This window comes from Oncorhynchus gorbuscha, linkage group LG07 (genome assembly GCF_021184085.1).
Source record: "Oncorhynchus gorbuscha isolate QuinsamMale2020 ecotype Even-year linkage group LG07, OgorEven_v1.0, whole genome shotgun sequence".
Lineage (NCBI taxonomy): Eukaryota > Metazoa > Chordata > Actinopteri > Salmoniformes > Salmonidae > Oncorhynchus > Oncorhynchus gorbuscha.
In genome coordinates this window covers 58,529,636-58,542,976 of record NC_060179.1, presented here as the reverse complement: position 1 = coordinate 58,542,976, position 13,341 = coordinate 58,529,636, and the positions used below count along the sequence as shown (strand labels likewise).

General features: G+C 41.9%; 2 protein-coding genes across 2 annotated transcripts; one reads left to right on the top strand and one right to left on the bottom strand.

The window, feature by feature from the left end:
* The first annotated feature begins 236 nt into the window (after positions 1-236).
* On the top strand, positions 237-11,030 carry si:ch211-250n8.1. Its single transcript, XM_046356935.1, has 16 exons — positions 237-385; positions 2,151-2,258; positions 2,348-2,423; positions 2,692-2,848; positions 3,010-3,055; positions 3,521-3,579; positions 3,767-3,802; positions 3,919-3,971; positions 5,123-5,255; positions 8,825-9,042; positions 9,514-9,559; positions 9,723-9,788; positions 9,869-9,928; positions 10,045-10,130; positions 10,588-10,682; positions 10,828-11,030. Exons 1-16 carry the CDS (start codon positions 349-351, stop codon positions 10,860-10,862), a joined length of 1,311 nt encoding a protein of 436 aa, XP_046212891.1. The 5' UTR covers positions 237-348; the 3' UTR covers positions 10,863-11,030.
* On the bottom strand, positions 11,021-13,339 carry LOC124040104 (histone H3.3A-like). The gene is made up of 4 exons (XM_046356936.1): positions 13,183-13,339; positions 12,229-12,360; positions 11,927-12,080; positions 11,021-11,798 (listed from the first exon to the last, which is right to left on the bottom strand). The coding sequence occupies exons 2-4, from the start codon at positions 12,354-12,356 to the stop codon at positions 11,670-11,672; spliced, it is 411 nt and encodes a 136-aa protein (XP_046212892.1). The 5' UTR covers positions 12,357-12,360; positions 13,183-13,339; the 3' UTR covers positions 11,021-11,669.
* Positions 13,340-13,341: the final 2 nt, after the last annotated feature.

The following is a 13,341-nucleotide window of genomic DNA, read 5'->3' as shown; positions in this document are numbered from 1 at the left end:
AGAATCTCATTTACAGCGCGTCAATTTGAGAGACCGCGATTAAATGACAGAAACAATGTGTGCAAAATGAAGCAGTCTATTCTGAAACTGAGTATGGCAGCTTCAATGTTTTTGAGAGAAAATGGTTTATTGCAGCTGTCACTGATATTTTCAGTCCAACCTCCCCAAAATGTGATTCATGTAGTCTATTTGGACATTGATATCATGTTTACATTTCCCTATCTGTAACAGCCGAAGGGAAAGGGTGTCTCGGTATGTTTTAGACATGCGGAAGTGTGTGCAAGCTATGACGCGTTGTTAAATGACAGGCGGTACAGTGCGTCTATATCTGCGCTAATAATATTAATTATGCCTCCAAAAGACCCGCTGCTCGGGACCCTCAAAGGTAAGAACATACTGCAAATGGACACCGAGTGAATGGAAACATGCATATGGGTGTTATGTATTGTTAATTTGTAGATACACAGACAGGAATAGGCTGAGCGAGAGTATCAGCAGATATTTACTCAGCCTAGTGTAGCTCAATCATTAGACAGACGCTCCTACATAGGCGGCTCAGGTTACGCTCATGTGCCGCAGCAGGGACTATAGAACAAGTACATTCTTCTACCAGAGAATTGCCTCAGTCTATATTTTGTGAAGCATGTTTTATCTCTGCATGTTCGACATATCATCACCTGTATGAAATATCTTGAAGGATCACTTTCCGATTTTACTATTGGAGCTGCATCTTTGATGTATTCATGCAGGTTCACTGCACCAACCACCTGACGCAATCTAGTGCTGGCGAAGCCTATCAGACACTATGCAAAACACAAATAGACAAAAGCAGGGATGTTTCCAGGTTGCCAAGTAACTGGGTCCTTCCTTGGCCATCAAGTGTGGAAGAGTTGCCCTCTGTCAGTCATCGCCATACAGCAAAAGCAAAGACACCACCCACATGTCTGCCATATTTTGTCCATGTAGTGTGCATACATCACAAGCCTACAGTGTTGATTTCTAGTGTTGATTAAGGAGTTAAGTGTTCACTCTGTTAGAGTGAAATTAACACTCAGTGGTCTAAAATAACCCCAGTGTTGGTGTCAATAACCAGAGATATTCCCATCCAATCCACACTCATCATTATCTGATTACCCTGTATGCTATGCAGGTAGATTTTTGGTGGGGATTGTTTTTAATACCTGTGTTTTTTTTTGCATTGATTGATTCATCTTTATACTACACAAAATGACACAACGTACATTATTCTAAACTAATCCAATCAGTTAGTTTGATTTATTGCACTGTTACTGAACTGTTTGCTTCCCGGGTTAAATGGTTCAGGTCTCTTTTACCAGAGTTCCTAACCCTGCTAATCAATCTGAATGTAAGTGAATACAAAATCCAAAAGGGAATTACACATCACTTTGCCAGCCAGCATAATGTGACTTGCAGGCCTGATGTGGCCTGTAATTTGTAAACCAGGATTTTCCCACCACCATTGTGTTAGGGGCCATGATATATGTAATGTATTGTCATAAAGTTAAACCACAGAGGGGAAATGAACCAATCCTTTCTTTCTCTTGAGTACATCTTGACAAATCTCAGTATTTTAATGATAACATTCGCCTCATTTGGTGGAAGCCATAGGCCTTTAAAAAGAAAATAATTAATAGGAACATATAAAATGTGCAAATTAGGCGTTGCACCACATAGTGTTAAAACAACACCCAAAATCACTTACTGTAACAAAGCTTTTGCATAACACTAGTAGGAGTTAACTCTAGATTAACACAAGTGTTGAACATAATTAACACTGTGAGTGTTAATTACCCCATAGTGTTACATTTGAGTAACAATGCGGTGTTCATTTTTTACATTATAAAGTGTTGCATTTACACTCAAAATGTAACAGTATAATCAAAGTACTTTTTAGACTCTGTAGAGTAGGACCATATGCCATCTGGGATGGTGTTAAAATGAACTCTTGAAGTATTGATTTAAAATGTCTAAATTGACTGTGTATGGTCTATTATTGTGTCTATGTCTGTCCATTATGATTCAGGCATTGTTCTCTCAACGCCTGTGCACATACAGTATCTACCCAATGTGGCCCATGTAATGTGTGCGCACATATATTGCATTGTGTGTATATTTTTTATCTCGTCCAGTATGCATCCTGAACCTGCAGACAGAAGAGGGGACAGTGACAGATGTCAACCCTCACCTCTCCTCCTGCTGTGAACTACTGGAGCTCACCCTCAGGAAGGGCCTTCAACGTGAGTATTATAACAAAGCAAAGCCATACAGACAGGAGTACAGAACATTAGAGCCTGCCTACATTCTAACTAGTGTGTGTCTCCCTCAGAGCCAGTCCTTGGTCTAGTACACAGGGACTACTGGCAATGTTTCGAGCAACTCCTCCAACACGACAACTGCGGCAGGTAAGCTACCTACAGCACATTTAGAGATTGTGTTCTAGAAAAGAACATACAGTGACTACTAACCCCCCTGTTGTTGTCTTGGCTCCCTCACTGGTGTGTGTGTGTGTGTGTGTGTGTGTGTGTGTGTGTGTGTGTGTGTGTGTGTGTGTGTGTGTGTGTGTGTGTGTGTGTGTGTGTGTGTGTGTGTGTGTGTGTGTGTGTGTGTGTGTGTGTGTGTGTGTGTGTGTGTGTGTGTGTGTGTGTGTGTGTGTGTGTGTGTGTATTCTAGACTGAGTGCTGTGTCGCTTGCGGTTGAACAGACCTTAGCCTGCAGGAAGCTGTTGTCAGCTCAGGGACGAGGACGCTACCTCCTTAGGCTAGCCCTCAGACGGAGGGTTCTAGAAGGAGTCATCAAACACCTGTTACACACACCCAAAGTACTAGAGGTCTGTTATCTCTCACTCATATTGGCTCTAATACCTTGTTGTTACATTGCTGTAACATTACAATTTACATTTCTTTGATGTTCAGTAATTAAGCTATATTCCAGTTATGTTTGAATAGGCTATCATATCATTGACTTGTTTTACTGGTTTCTATTTTCCAGTGGTACAACCCAGCTATTTCACTTCTTAGGAATGAGGAATTTGTGGGTGAGGCTTTTCTTCTCTTCCTGATTGTTTTGTTTTCACTGAATGTTTGGTGTTGGCATTGGCCTTAATATCAGGAAATCATTTTCATCACAGCAGATCAAATAAAATCTAATTCTATTGGTCACATACACATGTTTAGCAGATGTTGTTGCGGGTGTAGATAAATGCTTGTGTTCCTAGCTCCAACAGTGCAGTAGTATCTAACAATTCACAACAATACACCCAAATCTAAAAGTAAAACAATGGAATAAAGAAATATATAAATGTTAGGACGGGCAATGTTGGAGTGACATTGACTAAAGTAAGACTACAGTAGAATAGAATACAGTATATACTGTACATATGAGTTGATTAAAGCAGTGTGTAAACATGATTAAAGTGACCAGTGTTCCATTATTAAAGTTCAACCTGTGAAATGTCCAACAACACTCATGATGACTGAGTCAAATATCCTTCCTCTCTAAGAGCCTTTCATGTCCCTGCTCATGGTCCTCTCAGAAATGGAATTCAAACTGGACATGGAGGTACAAAATGTTTCCTTCTCTCTCCTGTTTGCCTGACTATGATGTGGTTGATGCACAGTGTCAGAAAGCACGAGGCAAGTCTCTGCTTAGACTGTTGGCCTAAAACAAAATGTTGCAAATACAAAGAGTTCTCAAAACATAGAATGTCACTTCTCACATCAGCAAAATGTCTGCCTTTTCACTTAAGAACTGCAGTTTTCTGGATGAGAGCTGGCTTCTACCGGTAAGATATTGAAATGAGCCCTGTACAATCCCAGATCTATGTATGACCTCCCTGCCTCATAGTTAGTCGGTGTATATTTTGCCTATTGAAGTGAGGACTATGTCTGTGTTTTCCAGGTGTGTGATATGTATGAGGCAGTACCCTGTCGTGAGCTGGGGATGGTGCTCAGGTAAGTGGCAGTACTTGTATCCTTCCTCATAATACACAGTCACCTCTCTCTCTCTCTCTCTCTCTCTCTCTCTCTCTCTCTCTCTCTCTCTCTCTCTCTCTCTCTCTCTCTCTCTCTCTCTCTCTCTCTCTCTCTCTCTCTCTCTCTCTCTCTCTCTCTCTCTCTCTCTCTCCTCTCTCTCTCTCTCTCTCTCTCTCTCTCTCTCTCTCTCTCTCTCTCTCTCTCTCTCTCTCTCTCTCTCTCTCTCTCTCTCTCTCTCTCTCTCTCTCTCTCTCTCTCTCTCTCTCTCTCTCTCTCTCTCTCTCTCTCTCTCTCTCTCTCTCTCTCTCTCTCTCTCTCTCTCTCTCTCTCTCTCTCTCTCTCTCTCTCTCTCTCTCTCTCTCTCTCTCTCTCTCTCTCTCTCTCTCTCTCTCTCTCTCTCTCTCTCTCTCTCTCTCTCTCTCTCTCTCTCTCTCTCTCTCTCTCTCTCTCTCTCTCTCTCTCTCTCTCTCTCTCTCTCTCTCTCTCCTCTCTCTCTCTCTCTCTCTCTCTCTCTCTCTCTCTCTCTCTCTCCTCTCTCCTCTCTCTCTCTCTCCTCTCTCTCTCTCTCTCTCTCTCTCTCTCTCCCACCTCTCTCTCTCTCTCACCTCTCTCTCTCCCACCTCTCTCTCTCTCTCCCACCTCTCTCTCTCTCCCACCTCTCTCTCTCTCCCACCTCTCTCTCTCCCCTCCTCTCTCTCTCTCCCACCTCTCTCTCTCTCCTCTCTCTCTCTCCCACCTCTCTCCCACCTCTCTCTCTCTCTCCCACCTCTCTCTCTCTCTCCCACCTCTCTCTCTCTCTCCCACCTCTCTCTCTCTCCCACCTCTCTCTCTCTCCCACCTCTCTCTCTCTCCCACCTCTCTCTCTCTCTCCCACCTCTCTCTCTCCCACCTCTCTCTCTCTCTCTCCCACCTCTCTCTCTCTCCCACCTCTCTCTCTCTCTCCCACCTCTCTCTCTTTCTCCCACCTCTCTCTCTCCTCCCACCTCTCTCTCTCTCTCCCCACCTCTCTCTCTCTCTCCCACCTCTCTCTCTCTCACCTCTCTCTCTCTCACCTCTCTCTCTCTCTCTCTCTCTCTCTCTCTCTCTCTCTCTCTCTCTCTCTCTCTCTCTCTCTCTCTCTCTTCCCCCAGGTATCTCAGTGGCCGTGTCTTTGTCCTGAAACTGTTGCCAGGTAGCCAGGCTCAGGTGGACCAGTGTGTACATCCAGGTGACATCATTGATGAGATCAACGGAGTCTCCTTACGGAATGCCTGCAATGGACAGGTAAGGAGACGTTTACAAAGAAAATGGCTCCAGCCCTAATCTAACACACCTGCTTTTTAGTCAGCTGCTCCTCAGGACCATGCAAAATCATCCGACAAGGTATAAAAAATAATTAGTCAAGCATTTCAAACACAGATTCAACCACAGAGACCAGCGCAAAGAAGGGCACAAATTGGTATATGGTTAAAAAATTAAATAAAAAAGATATTGAATATCCCTTTATGCATGGCAAAATTATTAATTACACTTTGGATGGTGTATCAATACACCCAGTCACTACAAAGATACAGACATCCTTCCTAACTCAGTTGCCGGAGGGGAACGAAACCGCTCAGGGATTTCACCACGAGGCCAATGTTGACTTTAAAACAGTTAGAGTTTAATTGCTGTGAGGAAACTGATGATGGATCAACAACATTGTAGTTACTCCACAATACTAACCTAAATGACAGAATGAAAAGAAGAAAGCCTGTACAGAACACAAATATTCCATAAAAATATTCCAAAACATGCATCCTGTTTGCAATAAGGCACTAAAGTAAAACTGCAGAAAAAATGTGGCAAAGAAATTACCTTTATGTCCTGAATACAAAACGTTATGTTTGGGGCAAATCCACACAACACATCACTGAGTACTACTATTCATATTTTCAAGCATGGTGGTGGCTGCATCATGTTATGGGTATGCTTTTCATCGGCAAGGACTAGGGAGTTTTTTAGGTGTGCAAAGCTCTTAGAGACTTACCCAGAAATACATTTTTTTATAACAAATGTTAGACTTTTTCTTCTTTGACATTACAGAGTATTTTGTGTGAATTGATGACAAAAATTACAATTAAATCCATTTAAATCCCACCTTGTAACACAACAAAATGTGTGAATACTTTCTGAAGGCACGACAGTACAGTATATGGGTCTATATTGCTTCCACTGGTCCTGGGGAACTTTGAAAAAAGTTGAAGCTCATTTACTGCATTTCTATACAATTTAAAAACCCTAAAATGCTATTTGGAGAACAACAAAAACAAGCAAAAATTTCCCCAGCCATTATCACATTGGTTATCACATACTGTATATATATACAGTTGAAGTCGGAAGTTTACATTCACAATTCCTGACATTTAAGGTCAGTTAGGATGACCACTTTATTTTAAGAATGTGAAATGTCAGAATAATAGTAGAGAGGATGATTTATTTCAGCTTTTATTTCTTTCATCACATTCCCAGTGGGTCAGAAGTTTACATACACTCAATTAGTATTTGGTAGCATTGCCTTTAAATTGTTTAACTTGGGTCAAACATTTCGGGTAGCCTTCCACAAGCTTCCCACAATAAGATGGGTGAATTTTGGCCCTTTGTAAACTAAGTCAGGTTTGTAGGCCTCATTGCTCACACACGCTTTTTCAGTTCTGCCCACAAATTTGCTATATGATTGAGGTCAGGGCTTTGTGGCCAATCCAATACCTTGACTTTGTTGTACTTAAGCCATTTTGCCACAACTTTGGAAGTATGCTTGGGGTCATTCTCCATTTGCAAGACCCATTTGAAACCAAGCTTTAACTTCCTGACTGATGACTTGAGATGTTACTTCAATATATCCACATAATTTTCCTTCCTCGTGATGTCATCTATTTTGTGAAGTGCACCAGTCCCTCCTGCAGCAAAGCACCCCCACAACATGATGCTGCCACCCCCGTGATTCACAGTTTGGATGGTGTTCTTCGGCTTGCAAGCTTCCCCCTTTTTCCTCCAAACATAACGATGGTCAATATGGCCAAACAGTTCTATTTTTGGTTCATCAGACCAGAGTACATTTCTCCAAAAAGTATGATCTTTGTCCCCATGTGCAGTTGCAGACCGTAGTCTGGCTTTTTTATGGCTTTTTGGAGCAGTGGCTTCTTCCTTGCTCAGTGGCCTTTCAGGTTATGTCGATATAGGGCTTGTTAAACTGTGGAGAGAAATACTTTTGTACCTGTTTCCTCCAGCATCTTCACAAGGTCCTTTGCTGTTGTTCTGGGATTGATTTGCACTTTTCGCACCAAAGTACGTTCATCTCTAGGAGACAGAACGTGTCTCCTTCCTGAGCGGTATGACTGCTGCATGGTCCCATGGTGTTTATACTTGCATACTGTTGTTTATACATATGAGCGTGGTATCTTCAGGCATTTGGAAATTGCTCCCAAGGATTGACCAGGCTTGTGGAGGTCTACAATTGTTTTCTCAGGTCTTGGCTGATTTCTTTTGATTTTCCAATTATGTCAAGCAAAGGAAGGTAGGCCTTGAAATACATCCACAGGAACACCTCCAATTGACTCAAATTATGTCAATTGGCCTATTAGAAGCTTCTAAAGTCATAACATAATTTTCTGGAATTTTCCAAGCTGTTTAAAGGCACAGTCAACTTAGTGTATGCAAACTTCTGACCCACTGGAATTGTGGTACAGTGAATTATGTGAAATAATCTCTCTGTAAACAATTGTTGGAAAAATTACTTGTGTCATGTGTAACGGATGTGAAACGGCTAGCTTAGTTAGCGGTGTGCGCTAAATAGCGTTTCAATCGGTTACGTCACTTGCTCTGAGACCTTGAAGTAGTAGTTCCCCTTGCTCTGCAAGGGCCGCGGCTTCTGTGGAGCGATGGGTAACGATGCTTCGAGGGTGACTGTTGTCGATGTGTGCAGAGGGTCCCTGGTTCGCGAGGGGACGGACGTAAAGTTATTCTGTTACACATGCACAAAGTAGGTGTCCTAACAGACTTGCCAAAACTATAGTTTCTTTACAAGAAATTTGTGGAGTGGTTGAAAAACAAGTTTTAACGACTCGTTTCACATCCGTTACACATGACACAAGTAATGTTGTATATATATATACTGTACCAGTCAAAAGTTTGGACACACCTACTCGTTTGATGGTTGATGGTTTTTGCGATTGCACTTTAAGAAACTTTCAATGTTCTTGACATTTTCCGGATTGACTGACCTTCATGTCTGAAAGTAATGATAGACCGTCGTTTCTTTTTACTTATTTGAGTTGTTCTTGCCATAATATAGACTTGGTCTTTTACCAAATCTTTTACCAAAATCTTCTGTATACCACCCTACCTTCTCACAACGCAATTGATTGGCTCAAACGCATTAAGAAGGAAATCTATTCTACAAATAATCTTTTAACAAGTCACACCTGTTAATTGAAATGCATTCCAGGTGACTACCTCATGAAGCTGGTTGAGAGAATGCCAAGAGTGTGCAAAGCTGTAATCAACGCAAAGGGTGGTTACTTTGAAGAATCTCAAATATAAAATATATTTTGATTTGTTTAACACTTTTTGGGTTACTACATGATTCCACGTGTTATTCATAGTTTTTGATGTCTTTACTATATTCTACAAGATAGAAAATAGTACAAATAAAGAAAAACCCTTGAATAACTAGGTGTGTCCAATCTTATGATTGGTGCTGTATACAGCCACACCTTAATCAAACATTTTTTTTTTTTAATATGCTGTACAAGGCGTTTTTCTCTTTGAATATTTAATTGAGACATTGTGCTTTTGTGTGTTTGTGTTCTCAGGCAGGTGTGGTCCTCTCCGGGCTTAAGGGACATCCCCTGTCCCTGCGTGTGTTACGGTGGTGTATGCAGGACGGGGGTGTATATCGCCCCATCATCAAACTCCTAAGAGCTCTCAGAGAAGAGAACCCCGCCCTGCAGCTAGGCCCCTCCCCTTCCTCCCAGGAACCCACCAATCAGGGCCAGAGGCCCACACCCTCTCAGTGCCTCAAAGAGGGAAGGCAAGTCTGAGCGATTTGTTGTTGTGGTAATGCATCTGTTATTGGTTTGCAGCCTGCTAATAAGAAAGCAATTTTGTGTTATTACCAATGATGTATATAAATCCTGGATTGCTATGTATTGGACAATGAGAGGCTTTGAAGCCACCGGTCGGCAATATTGGCACTCCCCAGAAGAAGCAGTCCTCCATAGAAATGAATGGAATTCTACAGAATTTCAATTAAATGTTTCAAGGACAAAATTACATGTATTTAGTATTTTTTGTGGGGACAGTAACATTAGTACTTTCTGCAAATGTTACTTTAAGGAAAAAAGTTTAGTTTAGTTCACATAATATAATTAATAAACTGTGCATTCATTTGCAATAGAATAAATGTAAGGAAAACAAACGTAGACATTAATAAATGCATTTCTATAGCTTCCACACAGGCATGTTTACCTAATCTGAGGCACTAAACCCTTCTCCCCTGCAGAATTGTGTACATTGTGCAGTTCTTGGGAAAGACAAACATTGGAATGGTAGATATGTTATTTGAACATTATAATTACATGTTGGTGTGTATTGTCTTAGTGCTTCGCTGTTTGAGAAGATTTTTATTTTGTACTATTTGCACCACAACTGTGGTTTGTTGTGTACTTGTGGTTGTGTGTGACTGTGTTGTTTTATCTATTTTCTTGACAGTATGGAGGCAAGGAGGTGCTTCAAAATGGAATCCCCCTGGTCATACAGCAAAACCAGCCCAGCATGGTACTGACAAACAGAGACATGCTGACCTGACTAGTTTGTTGTAATCTGACTACTAACATACCCTCTCACTTTCCCAACAGGAAGTACTTTTAGACCTTAAGGAAACCCACTTGATCTGCACTGAGAAATCCAATATGACAGTGAGTAACTGGAACATATCACACGTTGGCAAAACAGGTGTTGTCCAGCAGATCAAAATTACTATATAGGGTTGGTTAAAATTCTCACAATTTTCCCCCTTGTGTGTTATGTTTAGGAGATGTTCCAGCATCATTATCCAGAGATCTCATGTGTAGGGCGGTTTGGCCAGCCAGACTATACCATCTTTGCCTTCTGCGTAGTGTGAGTATTAATGTCATTATCAGCCATTATATATATCAGTGAATAGTCCCAGGCCTTCTCACCATTGGAGATACTCCAGTATTTACAAACATTACAACCTTAAGACATTTTAACAGTTTGTGCAAAAGCACACACTTCAGTTATAAATTGTACAGTAGACCAAATAACTGGACAGGAAGAGTAGCAGCATCCTATTTTCCTGTCGCTCACACCTCCCCATCTATAAAATGCCCGTAACCAGATTTAGGATCAGTTTACACTATCCCCATCCTAACAATAATGTTCAGGATGGGAAATAGAGCACAGTTCTTAGATAAGCACTTAGGGGCAACCTCAATAAATTTCTAACGTGCGCCTCTGGAGAAAACCATTAACAGCAGCGATGAAGCATCTTGAGCTGCTACAGCACCTTTGCCTGAGAGCACATGTCAGAATGTGTAATTGTCTCCATTTTCAGAGAATCCCCAGAAACTCTTCAGTCAACAGGATTCTGCTGTGTGGTGTTTAGAGCCAGTGCAGTCAAAGAATGTGAGGAGATAGTCAACCGAATCGGTGAGTATAATTCAAGATAATTCAAATCTCTGGTACGAGCAGTTCCTGTTGTGGTATGCCATCAAGACCATAAACATTTCATTATTGGGTGTCTTTCAATTAAAATCCCATTCCAAAAACAGATGTTTTCCCCCCAATTCCACAGCTACTGGTTTCAAGCACACGGAGTGGTTCGTATGAAAAGAAATCCCTTGACAACTGGAAATGTGCTAAACATCAAAATGTTGTGGTAATTGAATAAACACGTGATTTGAAAAAGTTCAAGTGTGAACACCAAATGTAAAAGCCCCTAGTGGCTAGAGACATTATCCTCAGAACAAGAACCACAAACACAAGCATTTATTCATAAAGACATTTAATAGAAAGACTACAATGTGACAACGCTTCCATAAATAGTATAAAATGTAGCTGCCAAGGTTTTGCATGTTGGGAAAATAACATGTAAAAAGCAGTTTAGAATATACAGGGGGACTTTGTCATGCTCCTGGCCATCCCAGACAGTGTCAAGAGGTAAATCCCGACGCCACTGTGTAGTAGTGAGGTGTTGTGCAAGACATACTGACAGACAAAGGGTGGAAATTGATGAAGGACCCAGACCATTCCTTCCCCTGGCAGCTGAGAAGAATTCAGACATCTTGAATCCCCCCCCCCCCCCCAAACCACAAGCAAGAGCTCCAACCTCATCTGGAGCCTATACTATCCACCAGGATCCAAAATGAGACAGTTAACACTTGAAGAGGGCATCTGACTGAACAGTCAATACAGTCATGTAATACACTATCCTCTACTCAATGTAAAAACAAGCCTCATTTGCAATTGAAGCAGATGTTCCTACATTCCCCTGTCCTCACATTGGCCAGATCTGAATTGAGGTTTATCATTCTAAAATACACAACAAAAAACTGGAATAAAAAATAAAATAAAAACTTATGAAATTGTTAAGTAAGATAAATAGGACTATGTCTGGAGCAGGCAGTTGAATGCCATTTAAGCCCGCTCTCCCCTTATCCTCCGGGCCAGCTGGATGTCTTTGGGCATGATGGTGACACGCTTGGCGTGGATGGCACACAGGTTGGTGTCCTCGAACAGACCCACCAGGTATGCTTCGCTGGCCTCCTGTTGTTGAGAAGAAGTTGGAAATTACAAAATATTGGAATAATAAAAATTGTTATCTTTCCAGTGTGCCCTGTCCAATCAATAGCCCTCATACTATTAGTGATAGCAGCAGTCCGCATGGATCTTACCTGAAGAGCTCCAATGGCAGCACCCTGGAAACGCAGATCTGTCTTGAAGTCCTGGGCGATTTCTCTAACCAGGCGCTGGAAGGGCAGCTTGCGGATCAGCAGCTCAGTTGACTTCTGGTAACGACGGATCTCACGCAGAGCCACGGTTCCTGGCCTGGGGAATAAAAACAGTAGTGTTAGATTGGTTAATTGGATATTAATCCTAAAATGTGAACTAGAACTGTTACTGACACATCTGCAGGTTAAATCTAGACAAAGTAAACAAAATAATGTTGGAAAACCGGTTGAACTGCTCCCAGTACCTGTAACGATGGGGTTTCTTTACTCCTCCGGTGGATGGCGCGCTTTTCCTGGCTGCCTTTGTAGCGAGCTGCTTCCTTGGCGCCTTTCCTCCGGTGGACTTGCGGGCGGTCTGCTTGGTGCGAGCCATCTTACTAGAACATTTAAATAACGGCGATTATGGTCAGTCTAGGATTTGAAGAGGGCAATACGGATATGAAATAGCTTTTCAAAACGAGGCACAAGGTCCAAGAGCTTGGGCTATATGCTGCAAGTTCAGTTGCCTCAAACCAACAGTTAAAATGTTGCAGCCGAAAACGCTTAAAAGTGTTCGTCACCTTTGCTAGGTAGTGACGATTGTTGCTAAGCTTGCAACAATTAAGCAACATTGTAACAATCGTTAATTTGAATTCTCCCCCGCCCCTAGGTACCGCTCAGCGAAGAGTCTTGGTCCCAGCAGCGCGCTTGATTATGAACAAACCTCCCCGCCTTAACTTGTTGCCTCCAACATTTCGTATTTTTGCACTGCGTACCTTTGTTCGTTTAGCGGGCAAACGCTATAGCTAGGTGTAAAACACACGTCAATAACGTTTTGCTATCAATTTAACGATCTTTTGTGGGTATGACGCCAGCAAGACAAACACTTACTGTAGAAAAGGTTAAAAACGTAAAGCTACAACACTGATCGACCACTAACCAACTAAGCGCATTAGCACCATGGCTAACGTTAACGTTGCTATATGGCATGTTGCTAGCTAACGTTCATTAAAACTCACGCGCCTGCTTGAATCGAACGTCACATTCGAGAAAATACAATAAACCAATGAATTAACGTAATTTACCTACAGTACTGTAGCCAACCAAGTATGCTTAGCCTCCAGCCATCTCAGATTCTATTGTTCCATATTGAAGACCGTCAACTTCAAATATTTGTGATTGGTAAGACGAAAACTACCAAAACCGCAAAAGTTACTTACCGATTGGTAACTGCTGGATTATTCCAAAACTGAACGTAATTAAAGTGACTCCGTTTCCTCCAGACACACACCACGAATAACGATAACTGGGGAAGTGAGTCAAACGTTATATTTCCCCATGACGTCAACTAACCATTTATAAATCCGGTTGGTTGAGAA

Bases quoted from the DNA above. Each gene is read 5' to 3' on its own strand.
- LOC124040104 (XM_046356936.1), bottom strand. From the start codon at position 12,356: ATGGCTCGCACCAAGCAGACCGCCCGCAAGTCCACCGGAGGAAAGGCG. The intron at 12,081-12,228 runs GTACTGGGAGCA...TTTATTCCCCAG, and splicing joins AAGAAACCCCATCGTTACAG to GCCAGGAACCGTGGCTCTGC. The intron at 11,799-11,926 runs GTAAGATCCATG...TCTCAACAACAG, and splicing joins CTGCCATTGGAGCTCTTCAG to GAGGCCAGCGAAGCATACCT.
- si:ch211-250n8.1 (XM_046356935.1), top strand. From the start codon at position 349: ATGCCTCCAAAAGACCCGCTGCTCGGGACCCTCAAAG. The intron at 2,259-2,347 runs GTGAGTATTATA...TGTCTCCCTCAG, and splicing joins CCTCAGGAAGGGCCTTCAAC to AGCCAGTCCTTGGTCTAGTA. The intron at 9,560-9,722 runs GTAGATATGTTA...TTTTCTTGACAG, and splicing joins GAAAGACAAACATTGGAATG to TATGGAGGCAAGGAGGTGCT.